The sequence below is a fragment of the Leuciscus leuciscus genome (assembly GCF_965113295.1).
Source record: "Leuciscus leuciscus genome assembly, chromosome: 23".
NCBI lineage: Eukaryota > Metazoa > Chordata > Actinopteri > Cypriniformes > Leuciscidae > Leuciscus > Leuciscus leuciscus.
The window spans coordinates 27,261,090-27,278,490 of NC_138747.1; the positions used below are offsets into that span (position 1 = coordinate 27,261,090).

At 39.7% G+C, this 17,401-nt stretch overlaps 1 protein-coding gene across 3 annotated transcripts; it reads left to right on the forward strand.

Moving 5' to 3' along the window:
• On the forward strand, positions 1 to 14,994 carry gata2a (GATA binding protein 2a). Of its 3 annotated transcripts, none has more exons than XM_082155639.1 (6): positions 1 to 323; positions 5,253 to 5,684; positions 7,012 to 7,580; positions 10,100 to 10,258; positions 12,880 to 13,005; positions 13,910 to 14,994. In XM_082155639.1, exons 2-6 carry the CDS (start codon positions 5,459 to 5,461, stop codon positions 14,207 to 14,209), a joined length of 1,380 nt encoding a protein of 459 aa, XP_082011765.1. In that variant the 5' UTR covers positions 1 to 323; positions 5,253 to 5,458; the 3' UTR covers positions 14,210 to 14,994. The 3 variants fall into 3 exon arrangements, with proteins under 3 accessions (XP_082011765.1, XP_082011764.1, XP_082011766.1); XM_082155638.1 differs by lacking the exon at positions 1 to 323 and adding an exon at positions 4,580 to 5,071; XM_082155640.1 differs by lacking the exon at positions 1 to 323 and adding an exon at positions 4,585 to 5,071 and having other exon boundaries at positions 7,012 to 7,581; positions 10,113 to 10,258.
• Positions 14,995 to 17,401: the final 2,407 nt, after the last annotated feature.

Consider the following 17,401-nt stretch of genomic DNA (forward strand, 5'->3'; position numbering starts at 1 on the left):
AGCAGCCCCACTTTGTGCCTCAAGTTTCGCTGTTTCCAGCCAGAGAGAGAGAGAGAGAGAGAGAGTACGATGTGTCAGACACTACACCACGCCGTAAGTCACTGAAGAAAGATCCTCAGCGAACGAATTCTGGAACGACGCTTGCCTGTCAGGGAAGGTTGGCATCGCCAGCTATAGAGAAGACTGTGCCCGGAGCTTCAGCGCTTCGCAAAGCGCAACGAATCACCGATACTCTTCCCTCAAAGACGGTGCCACACGGAATTGGCCCCAGGACACATTTCTCTGCTAAATGTCAAGAGAAGAGTGCCTAATCGTAAACACTGGTAAGATGCGTTTTGCGTAGACTATATCATTCGACACAGCGAGCGTGAGGTCGAGTAATACGAAGAGATTATTCACGCGTTTTAGAGAGGTATTTATAAAGAGAACTGTTAGTCCAAAATAGGTTTATTGTGATGTACTTAATTCCATCAAAAAAATCAAAAGAGTTTATTTTCATTTGATAGCAGTTTTTAATGGTTTATAATAAAACAAAAAAGATAAAATTATGCGTTTGTATGGCTGAATAGAAATAATAATAATAATAATTTATTAAATATAAAAAATACATATTGTGTTTCTAAATCCGTTATCTACACTGTAGGCTACTACTGCAGGCATTTCGGGTTATAAGAAATGACAAAGAGTGTTATATCCTACGTTTTTCGTATAGCTCAATGATATAGTCACAAGTGCTAATAATATTAATATAATATTATAATATTTAAAATAGTATTACTTACTTTACATTCATTAAAAGGGACATTCTTAACTATGCCTTTCTCTTTGTAAACATATTCAAATAAATCCAAATTAGACCAAAATACAATAGCCTACATTTACACAGCATACACAATAGGCTATACAAAACATATTTATTAAAGAAACAATGCATTAAATAATGTACATTTAAGAGACTCATGTGGAAATGTATGCTTGTGTTGATACGATTTTGTAATTTAACAAACCAAGAACACAGCACACGTTACGAAAATCATTTTCCGCCAACATTTTCAAATGGGAATTTGAATGATTATAAATGTGAAAGCGAATGAAATGTGGCGCGGGTGAGTTGAGGAATTAGCTTTCTCAGGAATGCCCCCAGGACGCCTGCATTAGCCCACCTGTGCTGTTTATTTAAATCATTGACTCCAAGAGCTGTCAAGCACAAAAGAAGGGCGGGCGCGCTGTCATCACCCATCAGATTTATGACCGCCACAGGATCATTTTCCGACGAAACAAATGCCATCACCCAGAAGAAGAACTTTACCCAATGTGTCGCGCAAGACATAAACCATGCGCGTTAGAATAAACGCAGGAAGGGTCGTTTAATACTGAGAACGCATGCATGCACACATATGAGACTTCGCCTCAAAATAACGTGGATTGTTGTTTGAAATAAAAAGAGGGTGAGACGCTTTGCTTTCAAACCCTGTTATTCATGCTTCAGCAGAGGACAGGAGGCTTGTGACTTTGCCTGTGCTTGTGTCTGCCCCCGAGTGCCCTGTCACAATCTAATTACCCGTGAGTAAAGGACAATACCGCTTCAGCTGGTCTGTGTCATTCCCCCTATATCCCAGTGCCTGCTTATCTTCACAAACCCTTCTGCGCCGCTCTCTGCCCCCTCCTGCCCTCCTTTAACCCCACGGAGAATGATAAATGCGCGGTGAGGGAACGAACGGCCAAAGCCATTTCACGGCACCTGTTAATTAAGGGAATGATTGCCTCCATTTTCGCGGAGCTTGTTTCCACCGCGCTCTCCATTATTTTTGATGCAATTAATTTAAAGCAAAGTATAATGTGACATCACAAACATGATGTCATTGCCGTCGTCACAGTCACACGTGTTAGACGACACGACTTGTGTTACATAAGAAATAAAGTCTGAATCTTCACACGCATTTAAAGAAGAGTGGCCCACTGAGTTAGAGTCCTCAGTCGGGTCAATCTCTTTAGTAACACACCCCGACTTTAAATGTTAAGTCCCTAAAAGGACAGTCCCTTTTGTTCTAACGTCGAGAGCACCTGGATTACCACAGGTATTTAGTTCAGGTATTCTCTAAAGAAAATTTAGCCCTAGGTGGCCAAGATTAGCGCAAAAACTGGCGCGCGCACACACACACACACACACACACACACACACACACACACACACACACACACACACACACACACACACACACACACACACACACACACACACACACACACACACACACACACACACACACACACACACACTATATAATAAACATGTATTGCCACATTTACACCCCAAATGCGGAAATTAAGCTGCATGTAAGGTGGCATAGCCTACCACTAAAATACATTTACATGTTTTAATGCACACAGCGGCAGAAATGAATTTACACCGAAATTATAACAGAATAAATGTTATGAAATAATGAAAATATTTCAATATTTGCATTTCAGATATAGAATATTTTATTTCCCATAAGGGCTGAGGTGGGTCAGAGCAGGACTATTAAAGTTTGACTTTTATATGCCACTGCGTTTTTACACAAAATTAGTGTAAATGTTTGTGAAAAAGCCTATTAAAGACGCCGTGTTGCGTTTCATCAGCACTCAGTCTGTGATAAAGCAGTTATGACAGTGTGAAAGATATATTTAAAGGTTTATTTCAGCTTCCATTTATATCTGCATTATCTGCTGTTGCACCTTTTTGATGTAAGACTGTATATAAAATGCATCATTACACAGCAAAACCAAGCGTCATATTTTATTGTACATTCTAATTTGTTGGCTTCAGGCTGGGCTCTTTGTGTTGTGTAGGGCCCCTGGCAGGAATCCAGTCCGTTAAAGAGGGATTTAAACATCTGATATTGTCACACAATAAGGCCAAATAGCCTGTTTGAGCATCTTTATACATCCAACGTTGACAGAAGCTCTGTGGTTTAAGTGCTCAATATTATTGTCCAAATTGATTATTCGCTCTTCAGCCAGACCAAAACTTTTACCAAAAAAATTTAATCAAATAAAAATTAATCTTCTTATGATGGTTATATGATTAGATGAAAACATATGAAAACACACTATGCCTTTACTAGCCATTAATACTCAGTGTATTACACTAGTTGTAGACAGCTGTGGAAAAGTCTTTGCAGCGCGTCTAGATCTTTTTCTTCTTTCCCGAGATACTGTGACATCAAGTCATGGCGTCAGAGTGGCGGCCGATAGGGGCTCTGAGATCGCGCTTCAATTATTGCCTTTAAATCTTCAGACTAAAACTCTTGCTTTAAATAATAATAAAAATAAATAGGCCTATTGCCAGAAATACACCCCACCATTATTTCTAGGATAAAATGTAGCCTATAAAATCAGTTAAAACTCAATTTCTCATTTTTTAAAACCGGTTCTTGGCTAGACCAGAGCTAACTCCATCAAGAAAACAAAATTACCACAACAGTGTCTTTCTCGATAGATGAAAAACGAGCCGGAGCGCCCTGTATAGTGATAGTCAAGTCTATCTTGTGTTATCTTTGATTGATCCAACCAGACAGGTTAAATAATTAATATACACAAAGCGTTATACAAGCAGTTAGAGGCCATAGAAGTTATCTAAAGGAGCACGCTGCGAAATATAGGCCTATTACATATTTTATATGTTAACGGAAGGAGTGTTTATTTGTATTAGATTATTTGAATTGGAGCTTCCACTGCATGAAATTAGTAGGCTATGCAAATTTGTTTAAACGAATTTAAAACGCTTGGAATAGGAAATATAGCCCTATTTTGACTGGATAGACAAGCACATTTTATGTTTAGCCGCAACAATGTAGGCTACTAAACCCTTTGTGCACAATGAGGTCTTCAGCTGACTAACCTGTATCCACAGTTTATCTAAACGCTTATCAAGCTAATTGGCGTCGTTCTGTCTTTCTGCCTGCGGTGGGTGAGCCTGATGCTTGTTTTGCCATGGGATAATTGTAAGTAAGAATCAACGAAGCTGCCCTAATGGCCACCAATTGGCTCAATTTGGACCTGCCCATGCGACCTGTCGGCACCAAGGAGACACGGACCCGCTATTAATATGTAAAGTAACGTTTGATCGCTCGAACCGGCATACAAAGACTGTTTTCACAAGAAGAATGTGGTGAGAACTAATTTAAAACAATTAGACGCGCAAGAACAATAGCCTCGAATTTAAGGACCATAAAACACTCCTCCCCAATTAATGCCCGAGGTGCTAGGAATCGTGTTTGTTTGCTTTAGGCATATCGCATGTGACACTTCACTGTTACAGGTTTTGTTGTTTTAAGCAATGTTAAAATGTTAATGGTCCGGCAACAGGTCTTAATCACAGTATTAAGTTCTTAAACAAAAGTTTATGATAACTGCAATAAATCATTTTGTTTATCAATAGCCTAGAAAAAAATTCAGTTATTACACTATTAATTTATGCTTAAACAAAAGTAGTCTAACCAATGTAATATTATTATTCTAATAAAAAAAAAAAAGCAGTATTTTTGTCTTGATAAACGTTTACAAGACTTCAGCTTTACATTCTTAATTTCGGGTAATTCTGTTAGTCTTTGAGTAAAAAGACAACATTATTACATCATCATCTTGAAGCTCTAAGAAAGGTAAAAAGATCTGAATAAATTGCTCTGCTGAATGATGAGTCTCTCAGCTCTCTGAATGTGGAGCACTAGGCCGACAGTCGCCGTGGCAGTTTGGAAAGCATGATGTTCGAGCCAATGGTAGTCAGCGCGATCTGCTATTGGTTAACAGAGCGATCCCTGCCAGCCCGTGACCCCGCCCATTTCGTAAGATATGGAATCTACTGGCGCCAGTTCCGACAGTACACAGGCACAATTCATTAACGAGACTTCTCTCCGCTTCACGCAGACGCAGAGTTTTAGAGAGTTTAACGATTGGGCTGTGGACAATTTAAACCAGTGGCGAATTACGAATGTCAACAGACATTTTGAGGATTAACATTCTTTGTACAGGACTAACACGGGGAAAAAAATAAACTGAGGATTGTAGTGCTGAAATGCTACTTCGCGCCGTAAGTACTTGCGCTATACCGATAGTTCTTTAAAATTGCGCAGTTGAGCTTGTAATGAAGCGACTTATTTTAAGTTGCAATCGCGTATTTCGATAAAGTGAGGATTCTTTGTACTAATTTAAATCTGTCTTGCAATGTATTTAACGTTCAAATTGAGATGCATCTATTTGTTCTCTTACAGGTGTTCCTGACCATTCTGAAAGCAAAGAAGCAGGACCTCTTCTCCAGAAATAAGGGCATTGAAAGTGAACAGAGCATCACCAACTGAAGCTGAACGACAAATATTGTAATAATCTAAAGGACCTGGGTCTCTAAGTGTCCAAAAGGTTTTCAGTAGGCATCTAGAAAACTTTTTTTTAACGTTTTCTAAGCGCGGACACTTCAGACATGGAGGTTGCGGCCGATCAGTCTCGATGGATGGCCCATCATCATGCGGTACTCAACGCCCAGCACCCAGAGTCACATCATCACGGGCTTACACACAATTACATGGAGCCCATGGCCCCTCTTCTTCCCCCGGACGAGGTGGATGTGTTCTTAAATCACTTGGACTCGCAGGGGAACCCCTACTACTCCAATTCTCGGGCCAGAGTATCATACGGACAAGCGCACGGTATGATTCATCTTTATGTCAAATTTCTCATGCATGAATTAGGCTATAATATTTTAATCACAAAATGTGTAAAGGTAGGCTATCTTGTGGATATTTCATTATGTAATTTCCGATAAATATTTCAGTCACACTTTACATTAATCATGAATGAAAATAAACTAATGAATGTGAATTAATTTATAAAGCTGCTTGAAATAATAATGTTACTGTTATTGCTAAATTACTTAAACTATTATTTATACTTAAATGTGTTACGAACAGTTCAATGTAAAATGTTGCTCATATTTATGGCGAAAGAGAATTTGTTTATGTTTTTTTGGTCGTATAGTCTACTCTTGTGCTTAAAGAAGGTTTAGTAAACAAACTTGACCTTGTCGACACCATTTATGCCCATTTTGTGTCAGTTGCATATATAAAGGCCACTGGTGTTACTTTAGTATAGCTGCGTTGTGCGTGTAGTGTAAAACCGAAAGATTTAGATGGTTTTACTCACTTTGAGTCCTAGTGCGGCCTAAATGCGGGACTGTCCCATGGCTCGATGTCTCGAGGCTTAACCAAAATATGCTAATGTAGACTTAATGTTTATTATTTATATATTTAGCCTATTTATTTATTTTCTGTTGTTTTGCAAAAACGTTATGCATATGTGCCTGGCAGACACCAATTAGCCGAGCAAAAGCATGACAAAAAATGCGTTTAAAATGAAAGATATCGGATTTCTTCTCTGCGGTGCGAACTGTCATCTCCAAGAGGTGCGTGTTGAAATGTAAAGATAAGAAGAAAAAGAAAATGTCCAGCGAATGACTTGAGGAAAGGGAAGTTCGTGTCAGGGAGAGAGAGGGGGATCAAGGCACTTCCCGGATGCCAAATCAAAACGAAAAATTCCTGATGAACTTCTTAGTTCAAGTGTCTAATTTGTGCGACGAACAGGCTGTAGTGAGATTGCTTCGTTAAATAAGTTGTCGTGTGTCGCTTTTCTAAGGAGATTTTCCGTCTGTTTCTTAGGAGTAAGTGCGTTTTTATTTTGAAAATCATGTCGAGACGAAGAAAAACATATTTTAAGTGTTAGCGAGCAAACACTGGACTAAGGGTGAATCGGCAAATGCGGCTTTGTGCATTATTGATATTTCATATAATTGTATTTTATCTCAATGTCAAGTTTGTATTGTTTGAGTACGGAGTCAACAGGTGAGGTTGAACATTAGACATTTTGTTGTTTGAAAAACAAACTGGTGTTTCGGCAAAAACTGTAGAGATTTAGACATTTTGCTCGTAATATTCATTTCGAATAGAGCTTTTATGTTCGTTTCTTTCTTGTATTTCTCAGCTCGTCTCACGGGAAGTCAGGTCTGCCGGCCACACCTCATACACAGTCCCGGGATCCCCTGGCTGGACAGCGGGAAGGCAGCGCTCTCCGCCGCGCACCACAACGCCTGGGCGGTCAGTCACTTCAGCAAGCCCGGCCTGCACCCCGCCAGCGCCGGCTACCCGTGCAGCAGTAGCTCTAGCACCGCTCCCGTCTCCTCCCTCACATCCGCAACACACTCCAGTCCACATCCCCTTTACAATTTCCCCCCAACCCCACCGAAAGACGTCTCACCGGACCCTGGTCCTTCTTCTCCGAACTCCACCACTGCAAGAATGGACGAAAAGGACTCCATCAAGTACCAAGTCATCGCTGATGGGATGAAAATGGAGGGATGTAGTCCTCTTCGGGGAAGCCTGGCTATGAGCGCCCAAACACCGTCCACGCATCATCCCATTCCGACCTACCCAACGTACTCCCTGCCCACTCCACACGAGTACGGCGGCGGGCTGTTCCATCCTGGTACCCTCCTCAGTGGATCCGCTTCGGGCTTCACACCTAAATGTAAAAGCAAGACGAGATCGTGCTCAGGTGAGTTTCTTTAGAGCTCTCTGACTCAATCATGAAGTGAAGAATAGATACATTTACATTGGGTTGGATAACATTTTTACAAAGCATTTTAAATCAGTTATTATAAATGTTTCATTTACTAAATCTATAGCCTATGCAAAGTATTGGCTATAGCCTATGTAAATGTGTAGGATTTTTATGTGAATAGCTATTTGAAAATAATTTAATTTAGCTATAGGCTATACAAATGAATCCCCAATGGTTTACTGGCCTAGATATTTCAATTTTCCATTATCACAGCTTTTATTTTATTGGACACAACGTTTTAATCTAATTTGGAGTTTACTTATTTTGTTTTTGTCTAATTAAATGAGTTCGGCCGCCATTTTAGGAATCTCCCTCGAGGCAACTCTACACCACAGTTTTTTAATTATGACACGCCACACGTTTCAGTAGCTCTTAAAAATGCTATAATGCATCACCACTCAAAGTTGGCATTTCCTATAAAAAATAGTGGTTATCATACATAAACTACAAACCCAAGCCAGCTGTTTAGTGGGAAAAAAAGTCGATAGGCTATTTTTACGTAGCCTTCTTACATGTTTAAATAAATGTAAAGAGATGACCTGTAGGCTATATTGCATTTTTCGAACACACTGAATTTACTTAATGGTGAAGAAAATTTTGATCAAATTTGAGAAATTATAAAGTTGAAGAAACAAAAATGTAGGCCTCTAACATTATGATAAAACATTTTTGAAGTGCAAGGAATCCAGCCAAAAAAAGAAAAAGAAAAAAAAGATTAAGATCACATAAATATATATTAGTAGAGCTGCATTGAAAACGGCTTGATAAAAATGATAAATAAAATAAATTATGAAAATGGCGCTTTTGGCGAGGTTGCAGACCTTTCGACATTAATTAGCATATTAAATGAAACACAAACTTCTATACATGTATTCCAAGCAGATTCGATTTTTTTTTCTGCGTGTTAGGTCTTAAGATGAATGATTTCATTTGGCAGGCTGCGTGTTGCCTTACGCTTTGTTTTCCTTTAAATGTAGCCTTTATTGCACTTAAAACGTTGAGGAGTCACGACGCGCTGGCTCCAGTCATATCCTGTATACCTTCAGTTGAAGAAATCACGACATACTCCCCCCTCCGCCCTCCTACGACCCCAATACTAACAAAACCCCGGCGGGACAGGCCTTCACAGGCGACAGGACCCTGCTGTTTGTGTGCTTATTTATGCACGACGTCGGCCCGATGCACTGCTATCAAATAACATTAATTTGAACTATTCTTAATGTGTTACAGTTACATTATATGACACATATTACATGCAATTATAGTTAGATATTACATTAAAATAGGAATAACAATATGTAAATACAAGATGCTTAATAAATGAATGAATAATGGATATGAATAATATACACAATAACACTCCAACCTATGAATGTAGAAAATGTCTATAGGTGGAAAATATAAGTTTATAGGGTTCAGTGCATTGGTGAATGGAACCAGTTTTGAACTGCATAGTAATATTTTTTATTTTAAATGAATACTACAAACATGATTGGGCATTGAAAGAAAAGAAAAAAATTGATACGTTTTAAAATTCAGAAAATATGAAAGGAGATATTGCATTAATGAAAAAAAAAAAGAAATGAAAAAAAAAGTTTTTTTTTTTTTTTGTGTGTGTGTGTGTGTGTGTGTGTGAAATGTAACAATATTATAGGCTACACCTCTGATTTAGGTGAACCTCTATTTACTCTTCGCTATATTCGCTGGGCTGTTTTCACCTAACACTCCCAGCACCAAGTTTCAGTACATTCAAAATGCAAGTGAAACTTCGAAAAAAGGGCTGAAAATGACTGAATTACAACATCATATACACTTCAAAAGAGCATCCATTGTCCGGGCGTATTCTTTTCTCTGGTGAGGGTGGGACAGCGACTATCTCACATTATAATGTGAATAATAGAGAGGTGCTCAGGGGAGTGAGGAGGAAGAGCATATGAATTAAGGCGCAGGGCCCTTTCCAGCAGGTTAGGGTGCTTTACTGTGATATGACACCTGAGAATATAGGACAAGCCTGGACAGCTGGCTGATAAACAGGAGTGAGAATATATAACATGGAATTAACTCACACTTTAATCAGCTTCTTCTTAAAGTGTCTGGAAAATGTTGTATATGCAAAAGCAGACTGATATTTAGGGTTCTCTCTATAGCAGATAAATTAAAAGGTTGGTCTGTAAATAATTTAAGAGTAGAACCTGGATGTATTCATTTTCCAGTTATGCAGCGTACATTTTTTTTAAATTTCACCCACACATGCACATTCATACATTTCGATATCAGTTATGTAATGCATCCAGTTCAGATAAGAGATTCCAATGTGAATGTCATGTTAGATGTTGGCTAATTAACTTGGGAGTTGTTTTTCTCTGCCCAGTCCGTGACCCCTTGTTCCTGTATTGTAGATCGAGTGTGAACTTCTTAATTATATAAATTTCCCTTTGCTTTCCCTCCACTTGAATTCTGCACAGAGGGGCGTGAATGTGTGAACTGCGGAGCCACCTCTACCCCGCTGTGGCGGCGGGACGGGACGGGCCACTACCTCTGCAACGCGTGCGGCCTGTACCACAAGATGAACGGCCAGAACCGACCCCTTATCAAGCCGAAGCGCAGACTGGTGAGTAGATCAGCACTCTTTCAGTTCCTTACACACGTGAGAAAGAGGGCTAAATAGGAGCACGGAGCAGAAAGCCTGAGCACAATTCCAGGAAAGTTATATTTTCCCTATAATCTTCCTGGAATTGTTTGTCGCCCTCACCCCCTGGTGATCCCCTACTCTGCCTGTTACAATACTGCTACTATTGCCATTGTTCCCGCTATCATTATTGCTTCTAGTTCTGATACTGTCACTGATACCAATGCCCATGCCGGGACAATTATCACCACTCCACACTGAGTGAAACCTGTTGCTGCACTATTGCCTGAGCGCATCTGTTTAGATCAAGCAGTTTGATCCAGTTGGTCTTTTTCTGGCTGTGTTTAGAAAGCCACATGCCATTGGTTTTGTTTCGTGTGGCTGGCTTATGATTCTGGTTCCATTTTAGAATCGCTGCCAGCAGAATTATCTAATTTGATCTCGGTGAGACGAGATGCTTAAAAGCAGATTTTTGATTTTCTTTTATCTTAATGGCTTTTTACATTGAGATGATTGATTGAAGGTGCAAGATTATTTAGCTGTTTCCCTGTTGAGAAATCATTAATATGTGTGAAAAGTCAAACTTGATTATGCTTTGGTTATTAATCTGCTGTTTTTCCATAGTTCAGGGCAGCTTTTATTGAAATATAACTCATATCTCGCCAGGCAGGGGTGACAGTTTTTCCAACATCAAGATTCTACGAAAACAGATGAGTTTTGAAGAAAACAGGCAGGATATTATTTTCCCAAACTAGATAGATTTTTCTATTCACATAATCTTATTATATCGTCTAGCGGATGAAACTCTATATCTCTACCTCTGTCTCTTTACGCTGTTATTGAGTCATTTTTGCAGTCTTTCAAAACGTGACGTAATATCATATATTCATTTGGAGACACAGCAAGCTGTTTAATTGAGTGAGAGCGTCTTTTCTATCAGCCATGTGTAATAATTTAATTTTCACTTGGCTAAGTGACCATCAGAGTGTAAATATTAGAGTCTCAGAGGGAATCTTATTTCCAGTGTTGTAAAAGAGACACATACATACTCAGCGAGAGAAAAATGAGCCTTGTAGCGAATAACAGAGTGACATATTCAAAGAGGAATTGAAATATGGATTGCATCTGCAATTCCCAATTATGATGATCATTATTATTTTTAGCAGTAGTAGGTGTAACATACTGTAGCTGTTAGTTTCTCTATATGTTCTCATGGTGAAAAAAGCCACAGGGTTTTCCATGGAGTCAGTGTGCTGGCCCATGCTTTTGCATTTTGGGCTGAAGTGTTTTCAGAGCGCTGTTCAAAGGCCATCCAGTTGTTTCCTATCCGGATATCTGCCCGGGCCCGATAAGGAAGCCAGGCTCCCGGGTGTTTCCGTCTTCAACAAACCCGGCTGAATTTTCTCTGGCCCCGGCAGGCCCGAATGACATCTACTGTAAAGCGATTATCAGAGCACTATGTGTGAAGGGGCTGGGGCAGGGATTGGAAAATAAATGGATTTATACTCTTTGCTCTCTTGTTTGTCATGCTCGACTGGCACTGAGTTTAAGTATCGGAATGTGCGTGTTTTTGTTGTCGTCTGCGTTTTGTTTCATTTCTATTCAGAGCGGCGTTTTTTTATTTATTCGTAGCTTCCTTTTACAAAAGCTTATTATGTAAATCGTTAATGAACACAAACTGCAAATGCTATACGTGTTGGACTGCGGGGGAATTGCGTTGTATGCCTATAGATGTTTCTCATTATGTGTGAAAAATTGATCCGTAATGGACAAAAAGCGAACAGAGGATTGATGACCCGGCTTTGCAGACGCCCCGCCCACTAAAGCGTTTGATTCGTGGCATAAGGCGAGCAGTGTATCGAAACGATATAAATTAATGATCTGTACTGAAATATGGCAGAATTTAGCTATTAGATACAGGTCAGAAAAAAAGCTACTTTTTTTCGAACCAGGGCACAAATTGGAAAATTGAATTTAGCGTATTTAAATGCACAGAACAGGCTATATTTAATTAGTCCAAACACGGAGGCGAGTCCTTGTAAGAGACTTAGTATGTTCAGGCCGCATCGTGGCAGGATAGTTTTGAAATGTCTGGTGCAGAGTAGCCTACACATGGGTGAGTCATAATATTCGTCACCCCATCAGATTCTTATCATGGATGCTTTTACTCCAACCCAAATCTAATGCCTGTTTGATGTCAATGCGTAGAATAGAAATGCAGAATTGAGTTCATGCAGTCTGACTGCATTCAGTGCAATAAAAAAGATCTCAATAAAAATAAGACAATAAGCCACGATGTTACAGTAAAAAAAATAAAAAAAAATATATATATATAGCCTATATATAGGTCTAGCCTACTATAGGCTACATTTATAAATATTTATTATTAATAATAATAAAGTTTCCACCAAGTAATATAATGGATTAACCTATTTTAGTCTTTTTACGCAATAATAACCAGGCTCATCCATTGAGGGTAAACGGAATTAGGCTATTCGTTTTAAAATGGCTCCATCCTTTTTAGATAAAAAATGTCGTTATGGATAATGTATGTTTTAATGTCGTGTACCCAGTATTGAATACTCTGCTTTTCTTGCCTACAGTCTGCTGCGAGGCGAGCTGGCACCTGCTGCGCGAACTGCCAGACAACCACGACCACTCTGTGGCGGCGCAACGGGAACGGTGACCCGGTGTGCAACGCCTGCGGGCTCTACTACAAACTCCACAACGTGAGTATTAAGAGTCGCAAACACTGAAAGTGACAGCGAAGTGCTCAAGTGGGCGGACAGCTTGTATCGATTGAAGAGAGGGTGAGAGTGAGACCGGGGACGCAAAGCCGGCTTTCCCTGTCAGACAGAGCCCGTTGACCGTTTTCTTTTTAGATTAATCCAGCTTTGTTTCAAAGGAGGGCGTTATTCCCAGGAGGGACGACAGGGCGGGTCTGCCATTCAAGATACGGCGTCAGTTATAGGCTATCAATTCGGAGTTGTCTGAAACTAGCCTTTTTAATGTTAAGCTTGGCTGCGATCTATTTAGCAGACGAATAAATACATTTCACCTTAATGAAACAAGCGAAACAAAGGAGGAAAGAGAAAAAACGAAATTGCGTGACAGCTGAGCTGCTGAATTGCTTGGTTTTCGTTTGAAATTCAACAGTAAGAGCATAATATTGACTAGGCTACATTATAGCCACCCTTTGATGTATAATTTGTGTCAAATATTTCATCTAATAAATATAAATAAATGTTTATATAGCATAGGCTACAAGCCAAGTGTATATTATAGGCTACAATGAATTTTAATGGAAATTTCTGGGGACATTTACAGATAACCACATGACATTTAAAAAACAGGTTATATATTTGATAAAAACACTTATTTTATATATTAGTACATAATAAAATAAAATGGCAGACGAAATTCTCGATTGAATCGTCATTTTCTAATGATCCTCGTGCGATCTATTGCTTATGGTTTCCTCAAGCGAACGCGTTCTTTTCTCAAGCATCCATTTAACTTGTAACTTTTGTGTTCAAAAACCTGTTTGTAAAACATGTACTTTGAGACCTCATATCCTTTTGTTTTTACTTCCTTTGTGCTCATCATTAACCTACCCTATCTTGTTTCTTACAGGTCAATAGGCCACTGACCATGAAGAAAGAGGGCATCCAAACACGCAACCGCAAGATGTCCAGCAAGTCCAAGAGGAGTAAACGATCTGGCGAGGGTTTCGAGGAGCTCTCCAAGTGCATGCAGGACAAGACCTCTCCGTTTGGCAGCCACAGTGCTCTGGCAAGCCACATGCCACACATGGGCCACCTGGGACCGTTTAGCCATTCTGGACACATGCTGCCCACGCCGACTCCCATTCACCCCTCTTTCAGCCACCCTCACCATTCCAGCCGCTCTCCCGTCTGGGCCGAACCTCACTGAAGACCCACACTCCATCGCTAGCTCCTTTATACCGAATATCTCAATGCACTCAAGAAATCTCCCCTCCCGTCAAGAAATCTTCCACAGGCGAGGGACACGAAGGGGGTTCGTGTCGGTTTAGTTCCTGGTCGGACACTGCAGAGGAAGGTGCCATCTTCATCAACAACCACGTCAACTTGTATAGAGGACGGTTTAAAAAGACGCTGAGGACCCTCACAGACAGAGCAGAGGGAGAGAGAGAGAGAGAGAGAGAGCTGTCTTTGCTTTTAGCCTTTCGTTACGTTTTACTGAGTCACTTTGGTACTGTCCTGAAAGAGAGGATATGTCTTTGCAGAATCACTGTGTGGCAGTTCCTTTGAGAACAGCCGCCTCAGAAACTCTCTAGTAAAGAACTCGCTCTGAATCTCTGCGAACATGATGAGTCAAAGAGAGAGAGAGAGAGACAGAAAGAGAAGACCACTAAGTTTATCCCCCCTAACATGCTGGAATACACCCCTCCCCCTTGGGCATGATCCCCTCTGAATGGACTCTATGGATACGACATACAAGCAAAGAAATGTTTATAAAGGTTAATTGTTATTATCGTTATTGTTATTATGATAATTTATTTTCACCCTTTATCTCTTATTTCGCTTTCCTCAGAACACATTGTTATATTATAAATATTATTTGATTGTTATTGATAAAAAAACACTGACCTATCCTAGCCAAGGCAATGTTGCTGAGCTGTACGTTTTTATCATTTTCCATTAAACAAATAAAGGAAATAAAGTTTTAATACTTCATCTTTTTCCCCCGAGTGCTTTCTTGCTAACGTTCACTCTTCACCTGAACGGAGACATTTTTGCGGCTACAGGTCGGTTTGCTCATTTATGTTTCTGATTCCAGGGCATCATATTTCCCAGCATTTAATGTAGTTTAATATGAGAAATGCACACGAATGCCAAAACATGCACGAGGCCAAACACAAACACACCCAAGCGCTCGGATAAGCTGAGTGTCAGAGGGAATTTCACCTAGGCATCGCTGAGTTCTAAGGTAAGCGATATCAGATGCACATGCTAAGTGCCTGAACTGCAGTGTGTCTGGGTTTGCAGCTGGGGAAGAAGGAGACTTATATGGCATACATAAGCCCCCCGGGGTGCCTCGATTTGACCCAGACAACAGGCTCCAACACTGGTCCATGTGGGCTTCCAATCACAGTCATACTGTACAGAATGCATTTAGATGGACGGATTTGTTGTCCCCGTGTCCTCCTTTTCAACTGACCTCCTCAACCCCCTCAGTTCTGGCTTGTCTTTCTGGAGCCAAAGGAAAAGTAAGCAAAAGGACAGCAAGTTTTTTTTTGGTGGTAGAGAGAGAAAATGAGAGAAAAAAGAGAGAGGGAGAAGAGGAAGGAAAGGCAATCAGTCCAGTCCATGAACAAACACGTGGGGGGCAGTTTGGAGCCTTCTCCCACAGATGTGCTTGCAGCTGAGGCTTGCAGGAAACAGCTCTTAACCTGGTCTCATTTTCAGGCTATTTAACCCAGTGCAGCGACTGAGGAAACCATCAGCCCAGCCAACAGTTAATGAGAGAGACCCAACAACAGCACAGATCATGCTGACGAGGGCCGACTTCAGGTCAACACCGACTCTTGCACAAGTGCAGATGCCCATCCCCCCACCCAAATAATCACACACCCCTCTTTTGTTTTCTATTCTATTCTATTCTATTCTATTCTATTCTATTCTATTCTATTCTATTCTATTCTATTCTATTCAAACTAGTGCTGTCAAATTGATTAATCACGATTAATCGCATCTAACAAAAAAGTTTGAATTAATATAATAAATGTGTGTATACATTATTATATGTGCGTGTTTGTGTGTCTGTGAACACACACACATATATAATAATAATATATATATATATACACACACACATATATTATATAAACACAAACTTTTATGTTAGATGCGATTAAACACGATTAATCGATTTGACTGCACTAATAACATTCATTGAGGCATCCATCTATCAGTGGCGTGATTAATCTTCGGTAAATTAGCTGAAAGGAATCACTAAAGGTTTTCTTGAAGGGATAGTTCACCCAAAATTTTAAATGCTGTCTTCATTTACTCATGTCGTTCCAAACCCATAAAACGTTTGAAACACAAATAAAGATATTTTTTATGATTTCTGTCCCTCCATTAAAAGTCTTCAAATAGTTAATGAAAACATCGTAAAAGTTAGCCATATAAATTGAGAGGTTTAACTCAAGTCTAAATGATAATTAATCCTAAAAGATTTAATTTAGGCTTTTATTTTGCACACATAGAACATCATATATGGTAAACAGAAGCTCATCTGTACTTGCTTGACATGTGAGAATCATTTGTTCTCATGCGTCAAGTAAACATGTTCGAGCTTCATTTACCATACTTGGTAAATTGATTTTTGTTGAACTTGTGAAGTCACAAGCTTGTTGGTATATATATATATATATATAGCCTATATTAGGGCTGTCAAGTGATTACATTTTTAAATCTAATTAATTACACAATGTGGTGATTAATCTAATTAATGGCAAATTAATCGCACATCAAATTTGGCTGAGAAATTACCCCCAAAAGATCATTTTAAATCATTATTGTGTTAAATGAGAAAAGCATCAAATAAACGAAAAAGTAGCTTTAGAATTTTTTATTCAACATAGAATTTATTACACATACACTTTTTAAGCTTCCACGGCAAACAGGGTCAGTAAATGATGACAGAATGTTTGGGTGAACTATAACTTTAATAGGCTTTTTATTAATATGGACATTTTTTTATTTTTTATTTTATAATAGGCCTAATGGCAATTTATGTCTAAACGAGTAAGTCATTAGCCCAGGGATGGGCAACTTCGGTCCTGGAGGGCCACTGTCCTACAGAGTTTAGCTTCAACCCTAATCAAACACACCTGAACAAGCTAATCAAGGTCCTCAGGATTACTAGAAAATTACAGGCAGGTGATTTTTTCAGGGTTGGAGCTAAACTCTGTAGGACAGTGGCCCTCCAGGACCGAAGTTGCCCATCTCTGCATTAGCCCCTTTCACACAGAGATTCCGGAAAATACACGGATAATGTGTCCCTGGATTTGTCCAGGGATCTGTCCAGGGATCTGTCCCGGGATCGTTTGATTTTGGTTCATTCACACTGCCAGTG